The sequence below is a fragment of the Desmodus rotundus genome, chromosome 12 (genome assembly GCF_022682495.2).
Source record: "Desmodus rotundus isolate HL8 chromosome 12, HLdesRot8A.1, whole genome shotgun sequence".
Taxonomy (NCBI): domain Eukaryota; kingdom Metazoa; phylum Chordata; class Mammalia; order Chiroptera; family Phyllostomidae; genus Desmodus; species Desmodus rotundus.
The window spans coordinates 60,840,596-60,861,942 of NC_071398.1; the positions used below are offsets into that span (position 1 = coordinate 60,840,596).

At 58.4% G+C, this 21,347-nt stretch overlaps 1 protein-coding gene across 4 annotated transcripts; it reads left to right on the forward strand.

Moving 5' to 3' along the window:
• The first annotated feature begins 418 nt into the window (after positions 1 to 418).
• CSF1 (colony stimulating factor 1) lies at positions 419 to 18,936 on the forward strand. 4 transcript variants are annotated; one of them, XM_071219725.1, is made up of 10 exons: positions 423 to 1,140; positions 4,255 to 4,377; positions 5,567 to 5,626; positions 7,142 to 7,315; positions 10,100 to 10,247; positions 11,439 to 11,720; positions 12,330 to 12,433; positions 12,970 to 13,022; positions 13,331 to 13,389; positions 16,963 to 18,936. In XM_071219725.1, exons 1-9 carry the CDS (start codon positions 1,102 to 1,104, stop codon positions 13,374 to 13,376), a joined length of 1,029 nt encoding a protein of 342 aa, XP_071075826.1. In that variant the 5' UTR covers positions 423 to 1,101; the 3' UTR covers positions 13,377 to 13,389; positions 16,963 to 18,936. The 4 variants fall into 4 exon arrangements, with proteins under 4 accessions (XP_053771558.1, XP_053771557.1, XP_053771559.1 ...); XM_053915583.2 differs by lacking the exon at positions 16,963 to 18,936 and adding an exon at positions 14,255 to 15,323 and having other exon boundaries at positions 419 to 1,140; positions 11,439 to 12,433; XM_053915582.2 differs by having other exon boundaries at positions 421 to 1,140; positions 11,439 to 12,433.
• Positions 18,937 to 21,347: the final 2,411 nt, after the last annotated feature.

Sequence of the window (21,347 nt, forward strand, 5' to 3'; positions counted from 1 at the left end):
GGAGCAAGTGACTAGAGATGCCTCTTTGGGACCAGGCCACATATCATATATTCCAGGCAGGTGGGTGCGGGTGGCCTCACAATGGCATTGTAATTAATAGACTCATCCTGTTGGGCTCCATTTAGAGTCATTCTGTGCAGAGACAAAGTGTGATTGATCCTCTCAGTAAATGCATTTCCAAAAGCACCAAGGGAAATCTAGGGCCCAGGTGCCAATAGCCCCAGATTTTGGCCGTCAGGAGAGAGCAGGGTACCAGCCAGCACTTACATCACCCGCGGGTCAAGTGCCTGGAGTGTCTCCTGGCACACCGCAGAGCCTCCCAGCTCTCCCTGTTCCAGGACACAGTCCCTCCCTTCCTGGCCAGGGAGCTGGCCTCCCTGCCTGGACCCTGCCCCCAGAATTGGAAACAAGAAGCTGGGCGGGCTGCTTGGGGGCTCTAAATTGCCTGCAAACCTGCTGACTCAAGCTCCACCAGGTGCTGCGTCGTGCACAGCCGGGGAGGCCCCAGTCTCCAGTGTTTGCCCAGCTCTCAGACCATTTCCTGCTCAGATTTGGGAATTTTCAGGCCTAGAGGGAAAGTCCCTTGAGAGGAATGTTAGAAAGACAACACCGGATCCACTTGGAGAGCGCAGAAGGAAAGTCCGCAGCGAGAGCGAGGAAGGGCGCGAGGCGGTGGAGGACGCATTGCTTTGCCGAGTTGAGCACAGAAGACCAGGCGACTGGAAGACAAGCGGGGAAGCCCAGACCGAGGGTGGGGGCGGGGAGGCGGCTCAGTGGGCCTCTGGAGTGTGTGTGTTTCGAGCTTGTGTGTGTGTTTGTGCGCGCGCCCCCGCGCGCGCGCGTGTGTGCTTGGCGCCTGTCCAACGTAATTTCCCATAAACCACATGCCTAAGTCGCTTAAAAAGGCTGTGCCGAGGAGCTGGCGGAGCCGGCTGGGGAAAGTGAAAGTTTGCCTGTTGCTCTCCGCGCCGTAGCCGGCTCTCCCCACTCCCGCGACAGCGGCGCGGCCCTCGGTGGGGCTCAGACTCGGCTGCCGCTAGCTAGCGAGCAAGCGAGCGAGCGAGGGCGGCCGACGCGCCCGGCCGGGACCCAGCTGCCCGCATGACCGCACGGGGCGCCGCCGGGCGCTGCCCTACCACGGTAAGAGGCGGTCGCAGCGCAGGGCAGGGTTTGGTGCTCGGCGGCCACGCGGCCCCTCGGACTCGAATGCCCGCGCGCGCCGGCTGCAGAGGCTCTCCGGCGGGCTCCGGCTGCAGAGGCTCTCCGGCGGGCTCCTGTCGCCTTCCCATCTTTGCGTACAGACTGCCCCGAGGCACTGGGGGTGCTCGGGCTGAGACCCACTGCGGCTTTGCCGCTGTTGCCCGGGCTGCAGCGCTTGCCCGGGAAAGGGAAGGCGGCTCATCCTACTGCACGGAGGGGTACACTGAGCCACCCGCTAGGCGGAGAGAGGGGTTCGCAGCCACGGGCAGGGGCTCCGTGTCAACTAGGGCCCCTGCCTCTGCCTTCTGACGGACCACTGCTGAGGAACTGGCTGAGTGGCAGTGCGTTGAGTGTGGCGCCTTCTCCAGGGGGCACCTTCCTCATCCACCCCGCACATGCGTCCAGGTTCTTCTGGGGAGTGTGTGCTTCTGGATGGAGAAAGTTCAGGGGTCATCAGCTTACAGAATTGTGCCCAGGAACTGCTGGCAGAAGGAAGGAGCTGGGCAAGCCGCTACTTGTTCCAGCTCACAGACGGAGCTGATGGGGACTTGGGGGGCTGAATCAAGTCCGTTTTGGAGGGACCAGACCCCAGAGTTGCCTGGGGATAGCTCTGAATCTTGTTTGCAAACTCAGGTGCAGTTCGTTGGGGGAGACCCTGGGCTTGGGGGGGAGTAGAAGAAGGTGGGAGGCGGGTTTGGTATTGAGGAGCGGTGGACAGGGGCTGCTCAGGACTGAATGGGGACGGTCCTGCCCTCACCGCAGGCAGCAGCTGCCATAGCTCCTAGAAAGTGCAGGGTGTCACTGTTAAGGAAGAGTAAGTGGCCTCCCAGTGGGTTTGCTTCTGAGGAGCCCTGGAGGAGAATGGGAGGAGAAACCTGGGAGAAGAGAAGCAGAAAAATGTTTGGAAGGTCAGGGAAGGGGTTGCAGGTGGGGTGAGAGGGAGGGCCGAGCAGATCTACAGGGGAGGAAGAGCCCAACCACGAGGGGAGATAGGGCTGAGGGGAACCGGGGAGGGCGAGGTGACAGGCTGCAAGACTGAGACAAGGAGCAGGAGGTGAGACCATGGGGCAAGAGGAGGAAAGTAAAGGGGGCTGGCTTTAGATAGGGCAGCCTGCGGGTACACTTATGCCAAGGTCTCTCCAGGGATGGTCCATGGGGAAGATGGAACAGGATGGGAGGCCGTGAGGATGGACAGCTGGGAGGAGATGTCCCGCATCTCTCTGAGCCCTCCACAGAGGTTCCTTCCTGGCTGCCCTAGAGGCTGAGGCTGGTGGGAGGAGGAGGGAGAAGAGGCAGCCTAGCCAGATGCAAGCTAGAGCGTTAACCCTTGGGTGCCCGTCCAGATCTCCCTCTGAGGCAAAATTGGGCTCCCAGGAGCAGGGATGACCCCCTTTGGCCATCTTCAAAGTCAGCCCCCCATGTGGTGGCTGCACTCTCCTCACCCTGATGCCTGTAAAAGCACCCAAAACCAGGCATCCCCGGAGGTTAAGCATTGCCCTCCCCTTGAAGTGCCTGCAACAGGGATGTCTTCCTGAGCATCCCCTGGGCCTGCTCCTCTGTACCACTTACACTGGGGCCTTGCAGCCTCAGTGGCAGCCGGCCTGGGGTGACACACCTGCATGGCCCAGTTTTCTGAGGGTCTGGACAGTCACTCCTTCCCAGGGCTACCTCCTCACTGTCCGGCAGAGCCTGAGGCCACCCCTCCCTGCCCCCAACACCATGACTCTCCTCCCTCTTCCACACTTTCCCTCCCCCAAGTCAGGCTGGGACCCTCACTGCATCCCTGTGCGCAGTGGGACTGGGCGTGCCGTGCCTCTTCCCTTCAGGTCATCCCTTCCCTCCCTGCCATCAATTCCTCCCCATCTTTCCAGGCCTCTCTGAGGCCCCTCCTCCCTGCAGCCTCCCTGGTAGCCCAGCCAGGACCTCTCCTCCCTGGTAAGAGCTGGCAAACATTTGAGCTTTTAGTTATATGTAAATCAGCAGCTGTTTCCTAGCCTCCTTGTGTTTTTCCAATGTGCTGTTCACTTGCTGTATTTGTCTCATCATCTGGATTACTGGGGCAGAGCCCAGAGCCCAGGAAGGTGCCAGCCCTCACCCCACCCTGACAGCATTTCCCTGAATCTCAGGGCATCCTCAGCCAGGAGGCGACCTCCAGCTGGGGACAGAAAAGCCCACGGGTTTTTCTCTATCTCTGGCTGGAGAAGGGGAGACTTAGGGCCAGAGAGAGGGCTGAGGGGTGAGGAGGAGGAAGAGAGGAAGGAAGGGGACAGACAGGGTGTCAGGAGCCAGTGCCACCGCTCTGGGGGTCAGCAGCTACTGGGCCACTTGGGTGCTGATGAGGGGTGAGATCTCAAAAACCACCCTGGCCCTTGTTAACAGCTGGCTGGCTGGATGCACGGCCGGACAGTGCTCCAACAGGCAGGTACCAGCCCGATGGCCTAGCGCTGCTGCTGCCTCTGGTTAATTTTGACACACACATGCGCACGCCAAGGGCTCCGAAGGTCTCTAGCATGGGGTAGGTGCCCAGTGAAACTGAGTGTGGGCCCCTGGCTTTTTTGGTAGCAGAGCCAGACCTGTGTAGAAGCAGGTGGAAGGAAAGACTGAGCCCAAGGGAAATGTCTCTGGCTTCAAGTCTGGAAGCCAGTGCATGAACATGAACTTGAGAGGAATGGGCAGCTCACAGGATGCCTGGCTCAGTGTTTGATGTTGCAAGAACAGAAAAATGGGTAGAAGCAAGTCCTACACTTAAGGAGTTTCCTGTGCGACTGGAATTTGGACTGGTAGACCTGCCACCCAAGCCCTCATCACAGGCCCATGTGGAGTAAGATTTGTCCTGGGTTAATCAGGGAAGGTGTCTTGCTCAAGGTGACATTTGGGTTGTCATCGAGGGAGAGCAAGTTTGTGCCGAGGCTGTTAGGCAACCTGGAGAAAGCTGGATTTGGGGAATGGCGCATCCTGGGGTGAGGGGCAGAGCCGGTCACCCTGCAGGTGTGAGGGCGAGGGGGTTCCCGGGGAGAGGAAGCGCCAGGAGAAACGAGGCTGTCTCTCTCACAGATATGGCTGGTCCGCCAGCTACTGCTGGTCTGTCTCCTGGTGAGCAGCAGTATTACCGAGGGGCAGTCCAAGCACTGTAGCCAAATGATCGGCGATGGACACCTGCAGCTCCTACAGCAGCTGGTGAGTGTGTGGCCCCGCCCACCCTGCTTTCTCCCCTCTGAGGAAACTGAGGCAGGAGCCAAGGAGCAGGGACAAAGAGAGGGGTGGCAGGCAGAGAAGTAGGGCTGTGTGGGACGTGCATACACTGATGCTCCCCCTCACCGACCTTCGCGAGGTCAAGGCCTCTGACCACCAACCCTAAGCCCCCTCTGACTCCCCTGCAGGCAGGAGACAGGGTGGGCTGCCAGCTGGTTGCCTGGGGGAATGCTTGCCAGGACTCTGAAGCCCCTCAGTGGGCCAGCCCACTCTGTCTGCTGTGCCCAAATGCTGCCTCCAGCTCCTGGATACCCAAATGTGACACCCGCCCGGCAGCAGGCCCTCAGCCAGACTTGGAGCGGGGACTCGTGCCTACCTCCCAGCCCTCCGCCCTCACAGCCCTGGCTCTTGCCCCAGCCCTAGGGCTAGGATGGCTGCTCACCCTGGCCATGAAGGGGCCTGTGCCTCATTCTGACTGGGCCAGCAAAGTCTCCATCAGTTCCGAACGTGACTCAGCCAAGCAGAATCAGGTTGCTGTCATGGCTGCTGTCTTGCTCAGAGGGGAATTAACCATCTCCCTGGCCAGCTGGGCAGGGTGGAGCGCCACTGGTGAAGGCCAGCTCCAGGGCCCTGAGCTTGGAGCCTGTCTGCTGGGCCTCCTGCCTGACTTACACCCCCACCCCACATGTTTCCTGCTGCATGCAGATGCCACAGAAAGCTAAGGGGGACCAGAGCCCCTCCCTGAGGCTGCGAATCACAGAACCACTGCCCTGGGGGCCAACCAGGGCATTTATTTAACTCTAGCCCTTACAGATCCTGAGTCCTCAGAATTTGTCTAGCCTCTGCTTGAATTCCTGCCACGACAGGGGGCTCACTCTCTCTCTAGGAGGTTATGTCCTATATTCTCTATTAGATAGTTCTTCCCTAGAACAAGGTGGCATCTGTCAGATGCCATGGAGTGGGAAGTAGGAGGAAGAGACTTCCTGTCCCTCTGCAGCCCTCCCTTGGGCATGTGGGAAGCACAAGTCTTCCCCTGTTTGTCTTTCCAGGTGTGGTTGGGGGAAGGTGGGTGAGGATCAAACCCCGATCCACCCAGAAACTCTAGTCTCCATTGTGAGGCAAGCTCAGTCAAGCTGCGGACACCCTGCCACCCCTGGCCTGCTCTCTCTTACAGATTGACAGTCAGATGGAGACCTCGTGCAAAATCTCCTTTAAGTTTGTATATCAGAACATGGTGAGTTCGGGCTCTTTTCGAGGCCCAGCTGGGATGCTTTTGTCAGGGTGGGTACGTGTGGGAGCGTGACGGTTGGAGAAATCCTAGAGCTGGGCGCGGTGAGGTGTGAGGATCCCCGGGTGCTAAGCCTGGGGTGTCAGGGTCCAGGGCTGGGCAGGGTGAGGGGCTCGAGTGCCCGGCTGCTCCCTGGTCCTGACACACGTCAAGATCTTGCTGTGTTCCAGGCACATTCCTAATCAATCTTGATGGAACCACTGAGTGGTACAGTTGTCTTGTTTATTGTCCCCAGAGAGATCAAGGGAGTGCTGCTAGCAAGTGGTGGAAGTCTGATTTGAACTCAGGCAGGCTGTCTCTAGGGCCTGAGGCAAACCCATACTTCTGGGCCACATGCTTTGCTTAAGGATGTCACCTCCATCCAGCAGACAGTCCAGCCACCAGGGGGCTGGTCCAGTCCTTTCCCTCTTCCTCCTACCCCACCTCTAAGCAGACACCAAGTGCAGCTGGGGTGGCCTCCCCATCAGCTGTTTGGGCAATTTGAAGAGCTGCCCAAACACCCTCGCTGCTGCCAGTGCACCCCTGGTTCCGCCACCAAGGGGAGCTCTCAGAACCCTAAACTGCTACTTCCTCTTCCTTCCCCTCAACCTGTTAGGGCTCCCCCTGCCCCCCACCCCACCACCCCTTCAGAAGACAGCCTAGGTTGCTTAGCCTGGGGTTGATAAGCGCCAGTCTCCACCCCATAGCCCCACCTGCTACCCCCATTCCCGGCTCCTCCCTGCCCCTGGCCTTTGCACAGTTCTTCCTGGTGCCTGCAGTGCCTTTCCAGCGCCCCCCACCCCAGCCCTTACTCCAGGTTTGTTCATCTCTGTGCCTCATACGAAATCGCCGTGGTGCCAGAGCTTGTTCCCACACACGTGACCCATACACGCTCCTGTTAGATCTGGAGATCACCTCGCAGTCCAAAGAATACTCTCTCTATTTCCTTCCTCCGGTGCTAGGAGTACAGGCTCAAAGCAGAGTCTCTGTTGAGGTGACTGCCACCCTGCAGGGAGACAAAACCCTGAGGTTATCCCTGTGACCTCTGTGGCCTGCAGGGTAAGAAGGAAGCATGTGGAAAGGACTTTGTGTGGAAGCAAGCCAAAGAGAGGCAGAGAGAGAGAGAAGTTCCCCAGAGTCTACCCTCCCTAGGCTTCTTCCAGAAATCCAAAGCTCTCTCTAATCAGAGTCCACATATCCCTCCCTCTACTGGCCTGCCCTCCCCCTCCACACACACACACACACACACACACACACACACACACACACACACGGTGCCAGATCCCAAAGAGAGAGAAAGAAGGGCTAGCCAAGGGCAATGTCCTCCTTAGCCTCTCCCCCTGGGTCGGGGCCAGGGTCAGGTTTGAGGTCAGGGCCGGGCAGGCTGCAGCCCTCCTTCTGCTGGGGTAGGGGCATTGGGCACACAGCCGGGGGTCCTGGCCTCATCAGCTAGACCATCAACTCCAGGTTCTCCTTTTCCAGGAAGACCGAGTGTGTTACATTAGGAAGGCATTTCTCTTGGTGCGAGACATACTGGAGGACACCATAAGCTTCAAAGACAACACCTCCAATGCCAATGCCCTCTCGAACCTCCAGGAACTCTCCGTGAGGCTGAATGATTGCTTCCCCAAGATCAACGACAAAGAGCAGGACGAGGTAGGAGGAGCCTGGAGCCCTGTGTCTGGGCTCCCGGGTGGCTGTGGTGGTCCCCTCCCTGCCCACACGCCCAGAGTGCATGTGCTTCCTCAACCCGCCTCACACTGCTGGCTTGCTCTCTCCTTCCTGTCTTCATTCCCCTCACCTTTGCCAAGGACGTCTGGGGCTGCACGGGCAATGCTAGGCCTTGACCAGTGTCTCCCCGAGCAAGAGCTGCCTGGTTCCCAACTTCGCAGGGCTTGTCCTGAAAAGAGATTGGTGGCCACAAAACACACCATAGCATGAGCAAACAGAATCACAAACCACGAGGACCCTTCCTTCCTTCCACAAACAGTTAGCGAGCGCCAATTCTGTACCAGGCACTGGTCCAGACACCAGGAAACAAAATAGCGGCAAAAATCTCCACGTTCATGCAGCTTACATTGGGGGCTCTGGGGGCGGCTAGACGGTTAACAAAACAGGTCAAGTAGGGGGTGCGCCGGCAGTGGCAGGCAGTAGCTGCGCTGCAGAAGAGGATACCAGGGAGGGGAAGGTGGGAAGGAGGTGAGGGTGGGAGCCCTGAAGGAGCCCCATCTGGAAGGGAAAAGCAGGACTCTGATTTAAAAGGGGTGGGGAGGAAGGGACAGGGAAGGTTTCTGAGTAAGAAAATAATCGTTCGAAGCCCCATGATGGGCAAGTTGGGAAGCAGTGAGGCTGGTCAGAGCCCTGAGGTGAGCAGGAGCCGCTGGTTCAGGACCCAGAGGCTGGGCAGCAGGCAGCGTGGACGGGAAGGGTGGAGAGGAGAGGAGGCCAGAGCTGTATCCCCTGGGTCCTAACGATGTGATATTTGATGTAAAGAGTAAGGGGCAGCCCTGCTGAAGAGGTGGGTGGGCAGACGGGTGACCTGACCTAATTTGCGAATGTTCTGGCTGCTGTGCGGAGAAGCCTGGAGGCTGGGACACCAGCAGGAGGCCCTAGTCCCAGGCAGAGCCCGGAGGCCAGTGTCGTGGTGGCTGGTGCCGTCTCCCCGAGAACAGAAAGAGAGGAGCTGGAGAGGATACTGGAGGAGCTCAGGGACAGAGGTCGCCAGAGGGAGCGTGGGATTGGGGGAGGAAGCCTGTTTTAAGGAGGTATTAAATTGTGATTTTTCCAACGTTAATGTGCTTAAGAATCACTTGAGGAGTTTATTTAAAATGCAGATTCCCAGGGTGCACCCTTAGAGGGTCAGATTCACTGGATCTGTGAGGAGGTCCAGGGATCGGCATTTCATTGAGGTGCCCGCCCTGCGGGACACGTATGAATGCCCATGGCCCAGGAGGGCTGGAGCCGTGAAGTGGGAGGAGCTAGTCCCCAGCAGGCTTGGCTGGGGAGGCGTTCGGAGCTCCTGCGGGGGGGAAGACACAGCCTCTGTGGACACCCGTGGGCCCCTGGGGCCTTCTGTCTGACTGCCCCTGTTTTCCCCGTGAAGAAAGGCCAGGGAGCCAGCGTAGCTCTTCTCACAAACAGCCAGGGGGAGGCTGGCAGGGATTGTCATTTTGACTCCACAGAGGAGGAAATGGGCCCAAACTGGGTAGTCCATTTGGGCAGTGTCACCGAGCTGGTGAGTGAGAGGACAGAGCCTGGGTCTTCTCATCCCCACCCCCTTTCGTTGTCTGCTTGGTAAACACTGATGAAGGGCCTACTATGCACAGGCCACGGGCACACAGCGATGCCCACCGCTTCACAGCCCCGTGAAATTCTTACCTGTGCAGCTCAATTTAAGGGAAAGCTTAGTGTCTGGAAGTCATGGGCAAGGAGGCCATAGATGAGGCCACGGGCATGCCTGGCACTGTCTGGCGTGTGTGACATCCCAGGGCAGGCCCAGGACGGAGCCCTGAGGAATGCCAGCATTCAGAAGTCAAGTGCAGGAGAGGAGCCTGGTCCGGAGATGGAGGAGGGGCTGCCCAAGAGTTGGGAGGGAAGGGAGTGTGTGTGAGGTTTCTCAGAGCTCCGGTGGGTGTGGGGAGCCTGTGTCCCCCGAGTAGAAGAGAAGGGGAGGGAGCACTTTGGATCTCCTTCTAAGACACCAACGCAGAAGCAGCACAAACAGCCCCAGGGCCCGCTCCAGGCCCTTCTCCACACCACAGTTCCACCCACCCACCTCCCCAGTAACCCCTCACATGTGTTCTCTTTGCTCTGTGGCTAAGGCTAACCGTTCTTGGCATGGCCAACAAGGAGCTGCAGGACTGGCCCTCGCTGACCTCTCTCAGTTGCATCTCTTCGCCCCTCTCCTCCTGGAAAGCAGTACCGTAGCCACTCTAGCCTTTTTATACTCTTGACAGTTCAGGCTCTTTTCTGCCTCAGGACCTTTGCACAGTCTGTTCCCACTGCCTGGACAGCTCTCTCCAGCTCTGCCTCCATTCCCAGTTAACTTTGCTCATCTTGTAGTCCCTTCTTAGGGACATTCCCCCTGAGCCCTTTTTCTACACTCTCAGACCATTCAGTACTCCGCAGGACTCACCGTGCTCATAATGGGTTTAGCACCTGTGCCTTGCGGGACTCAATGTCCAGCTTGGCCAGGGACCACCTCTCTCGTGCATTGCATGGTTCCCAGGTAATTACCGTGTGCCTGACACATCTCTGTGAATAGATGGCATACCTCCTGGCCTCTGGACTGATCCTGCTGCAAACCAGGGGGGAGGGGAGAGAGAAAATCAAAGAGAAAAAGGAGGCAGATGTGCCAAAAGCCCAGGGAGTGTGACAGACAAGCTAGAGACACGGGATCAGTGGTCATCCTCACCCAGGGGGAACCTGCTCTCCTTCCAGGCCTGTGTCCAAAATTTCTCTGAGTCGCCCCTCCGGTTGCTGGAGAAGATCAAGAATGTCTTTAGTGAAATGAAGAATCTCCTTAAAGACAACCAGGACCCTTTCAGCAAGGATTGCAATGACAGCTTTGCTAAATGCCCCAGCGAAGGTAGGCGCCAAAGGGCCAGCAAGTGTGAGGCTGGGGGAGGGCGTGTGGACCAGGGCAGGGATTGGGGGGTGGGATGTGGGGCTGGAGGGACCCCAGGGAGGCAGCCTGGCTGCTACTCGTGCTCCTATGTGTGTAGATGTGCTTGTTTTGTGTACATATATGGCTTTGTGTACCTCTGGGTGGTCTTAAGCACATGTCTCTTCTGACATGTGCGTGCATGTACACCTACGTATGTCTGCATGTCAAGGCATCAAGAAGGACCGTGCTGGTGGCTGTGAAATCAGGGAGTGGAAAAGGGGGTCCTCTCGGAGAGCCCCGCAGGCATGGCAGCTTTCCCCACCGGCTCTGCAGGCTGGCCGAACGTGCGGGGGCTTCCGCGGAGAGCGCAGAGGCTCCGTGTGGAGTCAGGGCCCTGCTCCGGGACCCCTGCTGCGAACCACCAGGATACCCTGGCTCCAGAAGTCCTCAGGATATATTGAGTGTCCCCTCAAGGGACAGGCTGGATTTGAAGTCTGAACATCATCCAAACCCTCCTAGTCCTGGCGCCAGCTGCACACATATTCCCCACGTGTCCTCGTCTCTGCGTCCTGTGTCACGTGTGCCCTCCTCCACGCAACCTTGCTCCCCGAGGCAGGCACTGCGGTTCGGCCCTGCCACCTGCCAATGGCCAAGTCCAGTCTCCTTGTTTCCATCCCGAGGCCTCAAGCATTGCCACATTCCAGCCCCAGCCTGTCCCTGCCCATGGCCTTGCCGTGCATGCAACCACCTTGCTGCTTCTAGCCGGCGCAGTGTCTTTGGGGCTTGCGGGTGTCTTGTGTTAGTCCTTGAGGCTACTGCTCAACCTCCTGGCCAGCCGCGGCTCACCCTTGGCTTGGCGTCTGGCCGCTGGAACTCCAGGAAGGGCTGTGCTCTGGTCTTCGCTGACCCGAACCCTGTCTGTCCCTCTAAACCCTGCTCCTTCCTGTCTGCCTGAATGTCCTGCAGTTTGCACCCTCCCTGCCTGCTGCCAGTGACATGAGCATCGGCTCCTGTGCTCCGGTGCTGTCCTGTCCTAAGCCCCAGGGCTGAGTTGGGGGACGCGGGGCTTCCCAGACCCTCACCCCTCTCCAGTGCCTCTGGGAAAGCTGTGCTAGAAGCTGGTGACTCTATCTTCTCCCCGTCTTTCTCTCTCCCTCTCTGTGGTTCTTTCAGATATGGCGACCCAGCCTGATTGCAACTGCCTGTACCCCAAAGCCACCCCTAGCAGTGACCCGGCCTCTGTCTCCCCTCGGCAGCCCCTTGCCCCCTCCAGTGCCCCTTTGGATGGCTTCACCCGGGCTGAGGCTGAGGGGACAGAGGACAGTTCCCTCTTGCCCAGTGAGCAGCCCCCTCGCACAGTGGACCTGGGCAGTGCCAAGCAGCGACCACCCAGGAGCACCTGCCAGAGCTTTGAGTCACCAGAGACCTCAGGCATCGAGGGAGGCCCCACAGGAGGTTCACCTCAGCCCCACCCCACTGCCGGGGCCCCCATCCCTGGGTCGGAGGATGTTCTTGATTTTGTGCTGAGTACTGACTGGGCCCTAGAAGAGGCCTCTGGAGAAGCTAGTGAGGGTCTTGGACGCCAAGGGCCAGAGCCTTCCTCCTCCGGGCTGGGAGGAGGCCATGTCCAGGCAGAGAGCACCAGACCCAGTGACGTCGTTTTGGCATCTGCGTCCTCCGGGTCAGCCAAGGGCCGGCTGCCAGCGGATGGAACTGGCACCTCCCTGCCCAAGTCAGGCCCGGTGAGACCCACTGGCCAGGCCCGGAGTCACATACCTGAGAAGACAGACCGTCCCACTCTGCCACCCAGAGACCACCAGGAGCCAGGCTCTGCCAGGACCCCGTCACTGCTCCCAAAAGGCCTCAGCCGCCCCTCTACCCTCTCTGCTCAGCCAAGGCTTCCCAGCAGCCACACCTGGGGCAGTGTGCTGCCCCTCGGGGAGCTGCAGGGCAAGCGGAGCACCAGGGCACGGAGGAGCCCTGCAGGGCAGGAAGGAGGAGGAGCTCATGAGGGGGCTGCCCTGCCGCATGCCCATTTTAACTCCGTTACTTTGACTGACACAGGCCATGAGCAGCCCTCTTTCCACCCGCCCTATGAGGTGTCCGGTGGCGTCATCCTGGTCCTGCTGGCCGTGGGCGGCTTGCTGTTCTACAGGTGGAGGCGACGGGTAAGAAGAGCCGGATGACAGATAGGCATCTTGTGGGGACAGTGGCACAGCCAGGGGAGAAGCAGGTCCAGCTGGTGGCAGGCTGGCTGGGGCTCGGCCTGGGTTCTCCAGATGCATAGACACAGGAGGCTGCTTGAGCAAAGGGTGGGGGGCCAGGGGGTCAAAATGGAGGGAAGACGGGGAGGGCTCAGGCTGTTAGGCCAACCGGAAGGGCCGAGGCAGAAGAATCTTCCTGGGAGTGGGAAAGAATCTTCCTGGGCCAGAAGCAAGCTGAGAACCCAGGTGGGAGGAAAGTGATGCTGTATGGGCCTGGGCCAGGTGTTCCCTGGGGCTAGGGGACCGCAGGATAGGGGATGTCCTGCAGAGGCTCACCAGGGAGCTCCCCTGACCCTGTGGCTGATCCCCACTTCTGGGCAGCTGGGGGAGACTTTGGTAACTCTCTCATGGACTCCCGAGATAGCCCTGCCAGGGGATGGGGCCATGCTCCCCCTAGCCTCCTCCAGCTCCTCAGTGCGCCTGCTCTCTTCTGTCCCCAGAGCCATCGAGAGCCTCAGCTAGCGGACTATCCCATGGAGCGACCGGAGGACAGGTGAGGCTCTGTAGGCACCAGGGCCTGTCTTGGCGTCTCTTTCCCCTCTAGATTTGGGGGAGACTTTCCTCCACTCGCTTGGAGACTGTGGAGCTCTGAACAGGATTGGAGGGCGGAGAGGGGGAAGGGTGTCTCTTCTTTCCTATTTATCTGGGATCTTTCCTGATTTCTTCTTAGGGTTAGGTCTTGGGTCTTCTAAACCTGAACGGGTTAGAGCCCACATGCGGAAGTTGGGGGGCAAACTTTCAGGTTTCCTCTTGGCCCGGCCTCTGCTGGAGTCTGACGCCAGCCCTATGCTCTGCCCGCAGCCCCCTGACCCAGGATGAGGACAGACAGGTGGAAATTCCGGTGTAGAAGGAGTTCTAAGGTAAGACTCTCACTCTGGATCTCTCCTTACCCCTGAAAATGAGCTACATCCTTTTTCAGTCACCCTAGCTTGGTGACACCACCAGCTCCCTGGAGGCCCACACACTCGACTCGTGCCCCCGCCCCCCCTGCTCTGTCTTCCATTCATCACCAGGGCTGGCCGACGCTTCCTTTCTGGGTCCTCAGGACCCCTCCATTCCCTCCGCCCATCTGAGGCCAGGCACTGTTCTTTCTGCATTGGGTCATTATTTCTGCCTCGGGCTTCCAGTCTTCCTGCCACCGTCCACACGCCACAGCCACCCAAATCCTCTAGTGTACGGTCTTTACCCTCCTGGAGAATTTCAGTAGCTGTGCATTGCCAGCCACTTCCAGCCACCTTTCTCAGCTTGGCTGCCAAGCTCCATCAGCAGCTGCTGCCCACGTGCCTCTTGCCACTTTCTTCTCTGCTTGCCCCCTAGTTTGGCCCGTCTCTCTAGCCAAGATCATCCCTGCCTCCCTGTGTTCAGATTCATGGAGCTGTAGAACCTCAGTCTTGAAAGGGCTCTCAGAGGTCATGTGGCCGAGTGTCCCACCCCAAAGGGGCCTCCCCTCTGCCTCCCTGACCGGGATTCACCCAGCTTCTGATCACACACTCCCAGCGCCAGGCCAGCTCCCGGGGATCGGCCAATAGCACCATGAGGAAGTCCTTCCTCACGTGATACTTAACCGGCTTCCCGGCCCCCCCCACCCCCCTTCGCTGGTCCTCCCTCCTGTTCTCATGAGAGCCCTCCAATATCTAAAGTCAGTTATCCATGTCCCCTTTAGGGATTCTCTAAGCTAAGTGTGGCCGAGTCCCTCAAACATTCCTTATATGATGTGGTTTTCAGACCCCTCACCATCTCGGTCGCCCTCCTTTGGACACACTCGTTTGTCAATGTCCCTCTGAAAGTGTGGCGCCCAGCCCTGGACACAGTGCTCCCGATGTTGTCTGACCAGCTCAGAGTACAGTGGGACTGTCACCTTCCTTGATCTGGACAGTAGTCTGCTATTCCTACATATTAAGATTGCATTAGTTTTTGTTTTTTTCCTTTTTTAAACAACTGCATCATATTGTTGTCATATACTGAGCATGTGATCTTTGAAACCCCCAGTTACCCCCTCCCCCATAAGCCTGTCGAGCCAGACCTCTGTCCGTTCTTGGACAACTTGATTGTTTTAACCAAAGTGCAGGGGTTTATATTCATCCTTGTCAAAACCACCCCAGTGGGGTCTGCCCACCCTCTGTATCTACGGAAGTTGTTTCCATCCTAATTCTCTCTTCCGGGCCCTTCCAAGTGTGTCTGCTGCACGCTGATGGCCGCCTTCTGTTGTCCTCCCCCACGCTGTGGATAAAGAGGTGACCCAGGTTTCCCCTGCTCCTGGGCCAGGTGGCCCCACCCTCCTTCCCGCCCTCCCCTCCGCCCACAATTAGCCCCAGGAAGTCTTCCTGATATCTCCACCACCTTCCGGTAGCTCCTCTCGTCCACACCCCTCTGCTCTCTTGTATTTGGTTAATACTGTATCAATTTGCACAGACTTGGATGTTGTTTGTATACATTTCGATTCCTGTGTCACGCGTATGTGTGCATTCTGCACTCCTGAGAAGGCTGTAAGCCCCTTGAGGGCAGGGACTGTGTCTCCCGCTGTTTTTGCATTTCTTTTCCCGTCCCGGGTTCTAAAACAAAGAGGGCTTCTCTGCACTTGCCAAGAACTCAATAAATGTTGACCAACTGGCTGCAGGGCTGACTGACCCATGACTCTGGCCAGCTGTCTCTAACTGACCAGCCTTCTGGCTGACCGGTTAGCCGGCTAACTAATTGATGCTGACTGGTTGACCAGAAGGCTGGGTGGCTCTGATTAACCAATGGACTAGCTAGTAACCGTCTCACTGGTTAGTTGTTGGCTGGGGAGTTGATCGGCTCACTGACTAGCAGGCTGAGTGCCTGACTTGCTGACTGGCTGGCTGGCTGACGAGTTGGGGCGCCCCATTCAACTTTTCAGTCACACCCCGTGCCAAACGCAAGCCAGTGCCTTAGGGCCTTCCCAGGTGTAGGGTGACAGGTCTGGGCCACTCCTAGCAGATAGGGTATCTGACAAATGTTCCAAGCCAGGGGAGCCCATTCAGAAGAGAGCAAACCTACTGCAGCTGGAATCCTGGGGTCAACCTTGTGGGTAGGGAGAGTGGGTCAGGTGGGACACAGGCAGGGCTGTGGGGACGACCCAGGCCCGTTGGGACTGCCAGGCAGAGGATGGACTGGGGCCCCTGGGGACTCTGTGGCTCACAGCTGCACCGCCCTCTGATGGTGGTAGCCCACCCCCCGGGTCTTGGCCGTCTGCCCTGTGCAGTCTCACGCTTCTTTCCCTGCCTGCCTATTCTCAGGCCTCCCTCCCCTCCAGGTTTCACCCACAGAGGGAAACCAGGGTAGGGGCCACATTCAGACCCCCGCCTTGGATCGGTGGGTACAGCCGTACGGTGGGCTCCAGCCAGGCACTAGGAGACTCAGGGAGGCTCAGGGCGGGCCCCACACTGACGGGAGAGGGACTCTCGGAAAGAAGACATGATGCCAGCCCCTCCAATCCAGGGAATCAGGAGACGGGCAGCAGGCTGGAGCTCGCCCACTCAGCCCTCGTTCCCTGCTGGCCCCAGCAGTGCCTGTGGCCCAGCTGTACCCAGTGTGGCTCATGTCCAGTTTATGGCTCCTCCATCCTCTCCCTCCAGAGCATGGGAATGGGCTGGGAGCCAGAGGCTGTGGTCCCATCTTTCCCCTTGCCCATCACAGGCTTGGCCAGGGGGGCCTGTGGACGGTCAGGGAGGGCAGCTCCACACAGGGGCCAAAGTCAAACTGTTGGGTGGAGTCCAGGGGATTTCTGGTCTGGGAACAAAGCGTTCTGAGGATGCTGGGCAAGGGGACAAGGGTGGGGGTGGGGTGGGGAGAGAGCAGGGCCCTGACTCCCATCCTGAAGGAGCATGCCAAGTGATAGGGAGGGAGTTTCCTTGTTGGGGGACTACTTCTAGCTCTTCCTCTTTAGTTACCTCTGCTCCACCGTCCTGACCTTCATGTGTGATGACCCGCTATGATGACTGACGTGGAGGTGGGACTGTGAACTCTCTTCTTTGCTGGAGTTAGCAGGGTTCACCCTGGGCTCATTGGACCATGGCCAGGGAGCTGGTCTTGCCTGAGGAGGGGTCTCAGGACACTCAAGTGCCCCCTGCCCTCCCTGTCAGACCCGTTTGCTTGAGCAATGCCCCCCTCACCCCTGCTCAGACCTCCACCAGGCCTCGTTGCTTCCCTCTGTGGTCCCTTTTCCCCAGGAGGAGGTAGGAGGTGAGGGCAGTCTGGCCCGTGGCTGGGACTCCTGCCAGAGAAAGCTGCCTGGTCCCTTGCGGTGGCTGGGGTGGCTGGGAAGACGAGGGAGAGGACGGAAGGAAGTCCTGCCTGCAGCGCTGCCGACAGCCCACAGGAACGCCGACGCCTTGACTCCCCCACCAGTGTCCTCAGTGACCCCTCCCTCCATTCCCACTCAGCTGATGAGCCTTTCTTTCTCTCCCTTACAGCTGGGCGCACAGGATAGTCTCTCCATGGCAGGAGACCGTAGCAGGGCGCCACCGCCCTCCTCCTCAGCCATTCTCCCAGGAACACAGCCTGCCTACCATGAGAACTCTCGCCTGCCCGATGAGACCAGAGCAGCCAGGCCGGGGTCCCTACGCCCTCAACTCACAGACTCACAGACCCTGGACTGACTCAGAGAGGGCTGGAGGACGCCCCCCGCGCTGCTGATATTTATCGTGGGCCCTGGAGGCTCCCACCCACTTGAGGGAGGCTGGCAAGCCCGGCCTAGCACCCTCTGCCCCTCAGGGGCTGCTCTCTTCTCCCACCCCCTGCCAAGCCAGCCCCTGGGCCAGGGACCCAGAGGCCCATGGATGTGGACAATGAGGTGGGCACTGAGGAATGGAAGAGCCCTCGTGCCCAGAGGACCTGTTTGGTGCCAAGGGCTGGATCCCTACCCCAACAAGCAGGGACTCGTCTCAGAGAGAGAGGCATGTGATTCGTAGGACGGGCCAGTGCCGGCTGTGTTTCCTGGAATGGCATGCAACCCAGAAGATGGCAAGAGAAGGCCTGCTGGGCTCCGCTCGCCCAAGTGTTCTCTGCTGGTGCCCTCAGTACCTGCCTGGCTTGAGATGCCAAGGCAAAGACCAGGTCCGGCCCCTGCCCTGCTGCCCTTCTGGCACCTGCCAGGGCTCCTCCGGGGGGCCGCACAGAGGCCCCCCTCTTGAAGGAAGCCATTGCACTGTGAAGACTGAACCTGCCTGCTGTACGGCCCACCCGTCCATCCCGTAAACGAACAGCCATCCGTCCTCCCGTCCCTCCAGCTGTTCCCCAGCTTCTGCACTGAGTGCCCGAGCCGGCCTCGCCCGTTGACCGTGGGAGCCCTGGAGCCCTGACCTTCTGCTGATCCGGCCTGTGACTCCCTGGGGTGGATCAGGGCGGGAGAGCTGCCTGGGCCACCAGCCAGAGCAGGTCTCCAGGCTGTATTGTTGGCCCAGGTTTCTGCATTTTGCACTTTGATGTTCCCCAAAGGGAAGTGACTAGTGGGAGGGAGGCAAGGGTGGGGAGGGCAGACAGGCACAGGGGGTCTTTGAAATTATGGGTATGCCCCTGAGGTTGGGGGGAGTCGTCCGCACCCGTGGCCTCTGCCACAGCCACGGCTGCAAGGCCACTGCCCGCAGGCACCTGGGCCCCGGGCGGGTGGTCCCTGTTAGGAGCCTGATAGGCAGTGATACCTCCAGCTCTCACCCCAGCCACCCACCCACGACCACCATCTCTCTGACCAGGCAAGCCTGGGTGGGGGAGGGCTGGTGCACCTGCTTCAAGTCTGCCTTGAGGGCCTTGGCTTCCTAAGCCAGCCCACGGCTGTGGCTCTAGGGGTGAGCAGAAGGTGACAGGGTTATCCATGGCCCTTGGTCCCTTTGTGCTACTGTGTCCCTCCTCTTCTGCTGCCCTGGGTCCTCCACTTAGAGACCCCGCCTTGCCTGGCCCCTGGGCTGGGGCCCACGACCTGCCTCCCCTGCCTGCTGCTGCCAGCTGAGGGAAGGAGGCAGAGAACTTCCCCATGGGGCTTCTCCTTCTAGTCATAGACTATATTTGATGCTAGAACATATGTATTTAAAAGTGGAAGGGAAAAAAAAAAACCCAGAAAAAAGGCATTCTTCCTCCATTCCCACCCCTTAAACCTATAGTATTTTATAAGTCAAGAAAGCAAAGAGCTTCAGCAATGGGTTGGATTTGCTTTCTTGACCCAGGAACGGGAGGGCCCCCGGCCACCTCTGGGTGGCCTCCCCGGCCACCCGCACAGGAAACCCTTCTTTTTCTCTGAGGAAGCCGAGAGAGAACATTGGCTCACACACTGTGAGATTTTGTTTTTATACTTGGAAGTGGTGAATTATTTTATATAAAGTCATTTAAATATCTATTTAAAAAATAGGAAGCTGCTTATATATTTAATAATAAAAGGAGCGCACAAGCTGCCACGCGTGAGTCACGGGACACGTTGTTTTGGGGGGATGGGTGACAAATACAGGGGTGGGGGGACATCAGCTCAGACGGCTTTTCCCGAGGCACTTGGGGAAGAAAGCTTCTCCCCAGGTTCCAGCCTTTTACTGAAACCTCTGGCACCGGAGCCTCCCAAGCACCCTGGTCCATGTATCAGCTTAATAGGAAAACGACAGAAACCAGCGACTTCAGCCGGGCCACCAGCTGCTGCGGCAGCCCAGCCTAGCCCAGCCTGGGAAAATGGCCGGTTGGGCTCTGTCCAAGGGCCAGGGGCTGCAAGGACCAAGCTCCCGACCTCTGACCCCTGCTGTCCAGGGGACAGGGAGCTGGCCAGGTCCTGGCATGGCCCAGGTGAATGGGCAGTGTGTCTGGGCTGGGAAGTGGGTAAGGATGGGACGGGGAGCGAGCCAGCAGGCTGTGAGATCCTGCTGGCAGTGGAGAGGAGAGGGAGGATAGCTGGGTGGGGGGTTGGCAGAGGGAGGTTGGTGGGGAGCAGAGCCTCTGAAGCCCAAACATGCCCCCTGGGCCAAGCTGTGACAAGAGGGGCCTTCCCACCCCTGAGAGTGTGGTGGGCCAGGTCTTGGATTGCTGGTTCTCCAGGCTGGCTCATGTAAGAAGCACTTGGGTTGTTTCAGAAGACACTGATACCCACGCCCACCCCAATGAACAAAGCCAGGACCTAGGGTGAGGCTCTGACACCAGGCATCGGGAGTTTTTAAAGACATCCGAGTGATTCAAATGTGATCTGGGGTGCGAAGCACGTAAAGCAATGTGGTGGCTGGTTACGTTTACTTAAAATGAAACAGGTAAACATTCACTTTGTCAGCCACACTAGCCACGTTTCGCAGGTTCAACAGCACAGAAATAGAACATTTGCATCGTGCAGGCACCCCTGTGGGACAGTGCTGCCCAGGCCATTGGGTCCCTGCACTTAGGAGACCCAGCTGATAGGACAGGGCCTGGCAACGAGCCAACTTCGCTGGGATCTAAGTCCCAGATGTCTCCGTCACCCCTCCTTGTACCCATGACCCCTGCTACCACCCTGTCCTCATTATTTCCCCTTAGCTAGCTCTTCCCTTCTTATCAAAGTCCCCTCAGAAAAGAAACTTACTCATTTTTTCCTCAAAGGCCCATCTTAAAAGTCACCTCCTCTAAGAAGCCTTCCTAGCTGGACCCAGGCCTCTGAGGGCTACCACAGAGCCTGTCTGTCTGTCCATCCGTCCCACCAGGCTGAGCTGTGGCAGGAACTGGCTGCATTCCTCCTTGCATCCCAGTATCTAAGAGGATCTGATCTGGCACAGGGCCAGTGCTCAATAAATGTGTCAAAAGATTGATACAGGTCTGAATGGCCAAACAGGGGCGTGGTCATGCAAATTATGACCAGATTTAATTGGTGACCTTTTCTAGGGCCTTACTCGTATTAGCAGATGGCATGTATATTGAATAAGTACATTTCATTAGCCAAGCAGAGAAAGTATTTTCAGCAGAAGGGGTTCCCAGCTTATGATGGAGATGGGGCTGGGGTAGAACCCTGACGGATCACTGGGCTGTGGATGGAATGGGTAGTTCAAGGCCTCTGAGCAAGGATTGGCAAAAACACAACCACCCCTATACCAAATACACCCTCCCCCTCCCCTTCCTTTCCTGAGCCCCAGGATCGGTACACCTCTCCTGGGCTTCCCACCTGCTTGAGAAGCATCCTATCTTAGAACAATAGCCACTATGGATCCAGAGCAAGAGGACTCTGGTAGCTGGCATGGATCTCTGACTGCTTAGCTGTGGGAACTTGGGCAAGCATTTCACCTCTCTGACCCGCAGGCTTCTCGTGTGTAGAACAGCTTTAAGAACACAAGCCAGGTCCACCTGGTCTGAGGTGTAAATGAAGGGAGACACCTGTGGACTCCAAAGGTCTGCCCCCAAATCAAGTGTGTTCTGGCTCCACCAGAGGGTCTCACGGTGCCCAGACCAAGCAAAGCCCCACTCTGGGCAGGTACCAGGGACCCAGGATGGTGCCAGGGCCTGGCTGTTCTCAGAGGCAGGTGGCCTCACTGAGCACTTCCTGCAGGGGTAAGGATTCAGATACCTCAGTGATTTCTGGCTGGAGGGAAGGGACAGGTAGGAGACTGGAGGGGAAGTTAGCCGTGGAGTGTGTCTGGCGGTGCCGTTAGCAGGCAGGGTCAGGAGCTCCGGTTTCGAGGATGCAAGCAGAAGGCGCAGCCAAACCCCAAACCATTATCCGGCCAGAGAAAGAGCAGTGAATCAGAGGCAGCCAGGAAGAAGCCTGAGGTTAACCTCGTGCAGACAACCGGCCAGGGTAAGGAATGGGTTGCTGGGTGTCTGGGCTCGGGATGGGTGTCTGACGACCCCTCGAACAAGGTGCGGAGGTCAC

Coding starts and splice junctions, on each gene's coding strand:
- CSF1 (XM_053915583.2), top strand. CDS start 1,102: ATGACCGCACGGGGCGCCGCCGGGCGCTGCCCTACCACG. Junction 7,316..10,099: donor ACGACAAAGAGCAGGACGAG/GTAGGAGGAGCC, acceptor CTCTCCTTCCAG/GCCTGTGTCCAAAATTTCTC. Junction 13,023..13,330: donor ATGGAGCGACCGGAGGACAG/GTGAGGCTCTGT, acceptor CTCTGCCCGCAG/CCCCCTGACCCAGGATGAGG.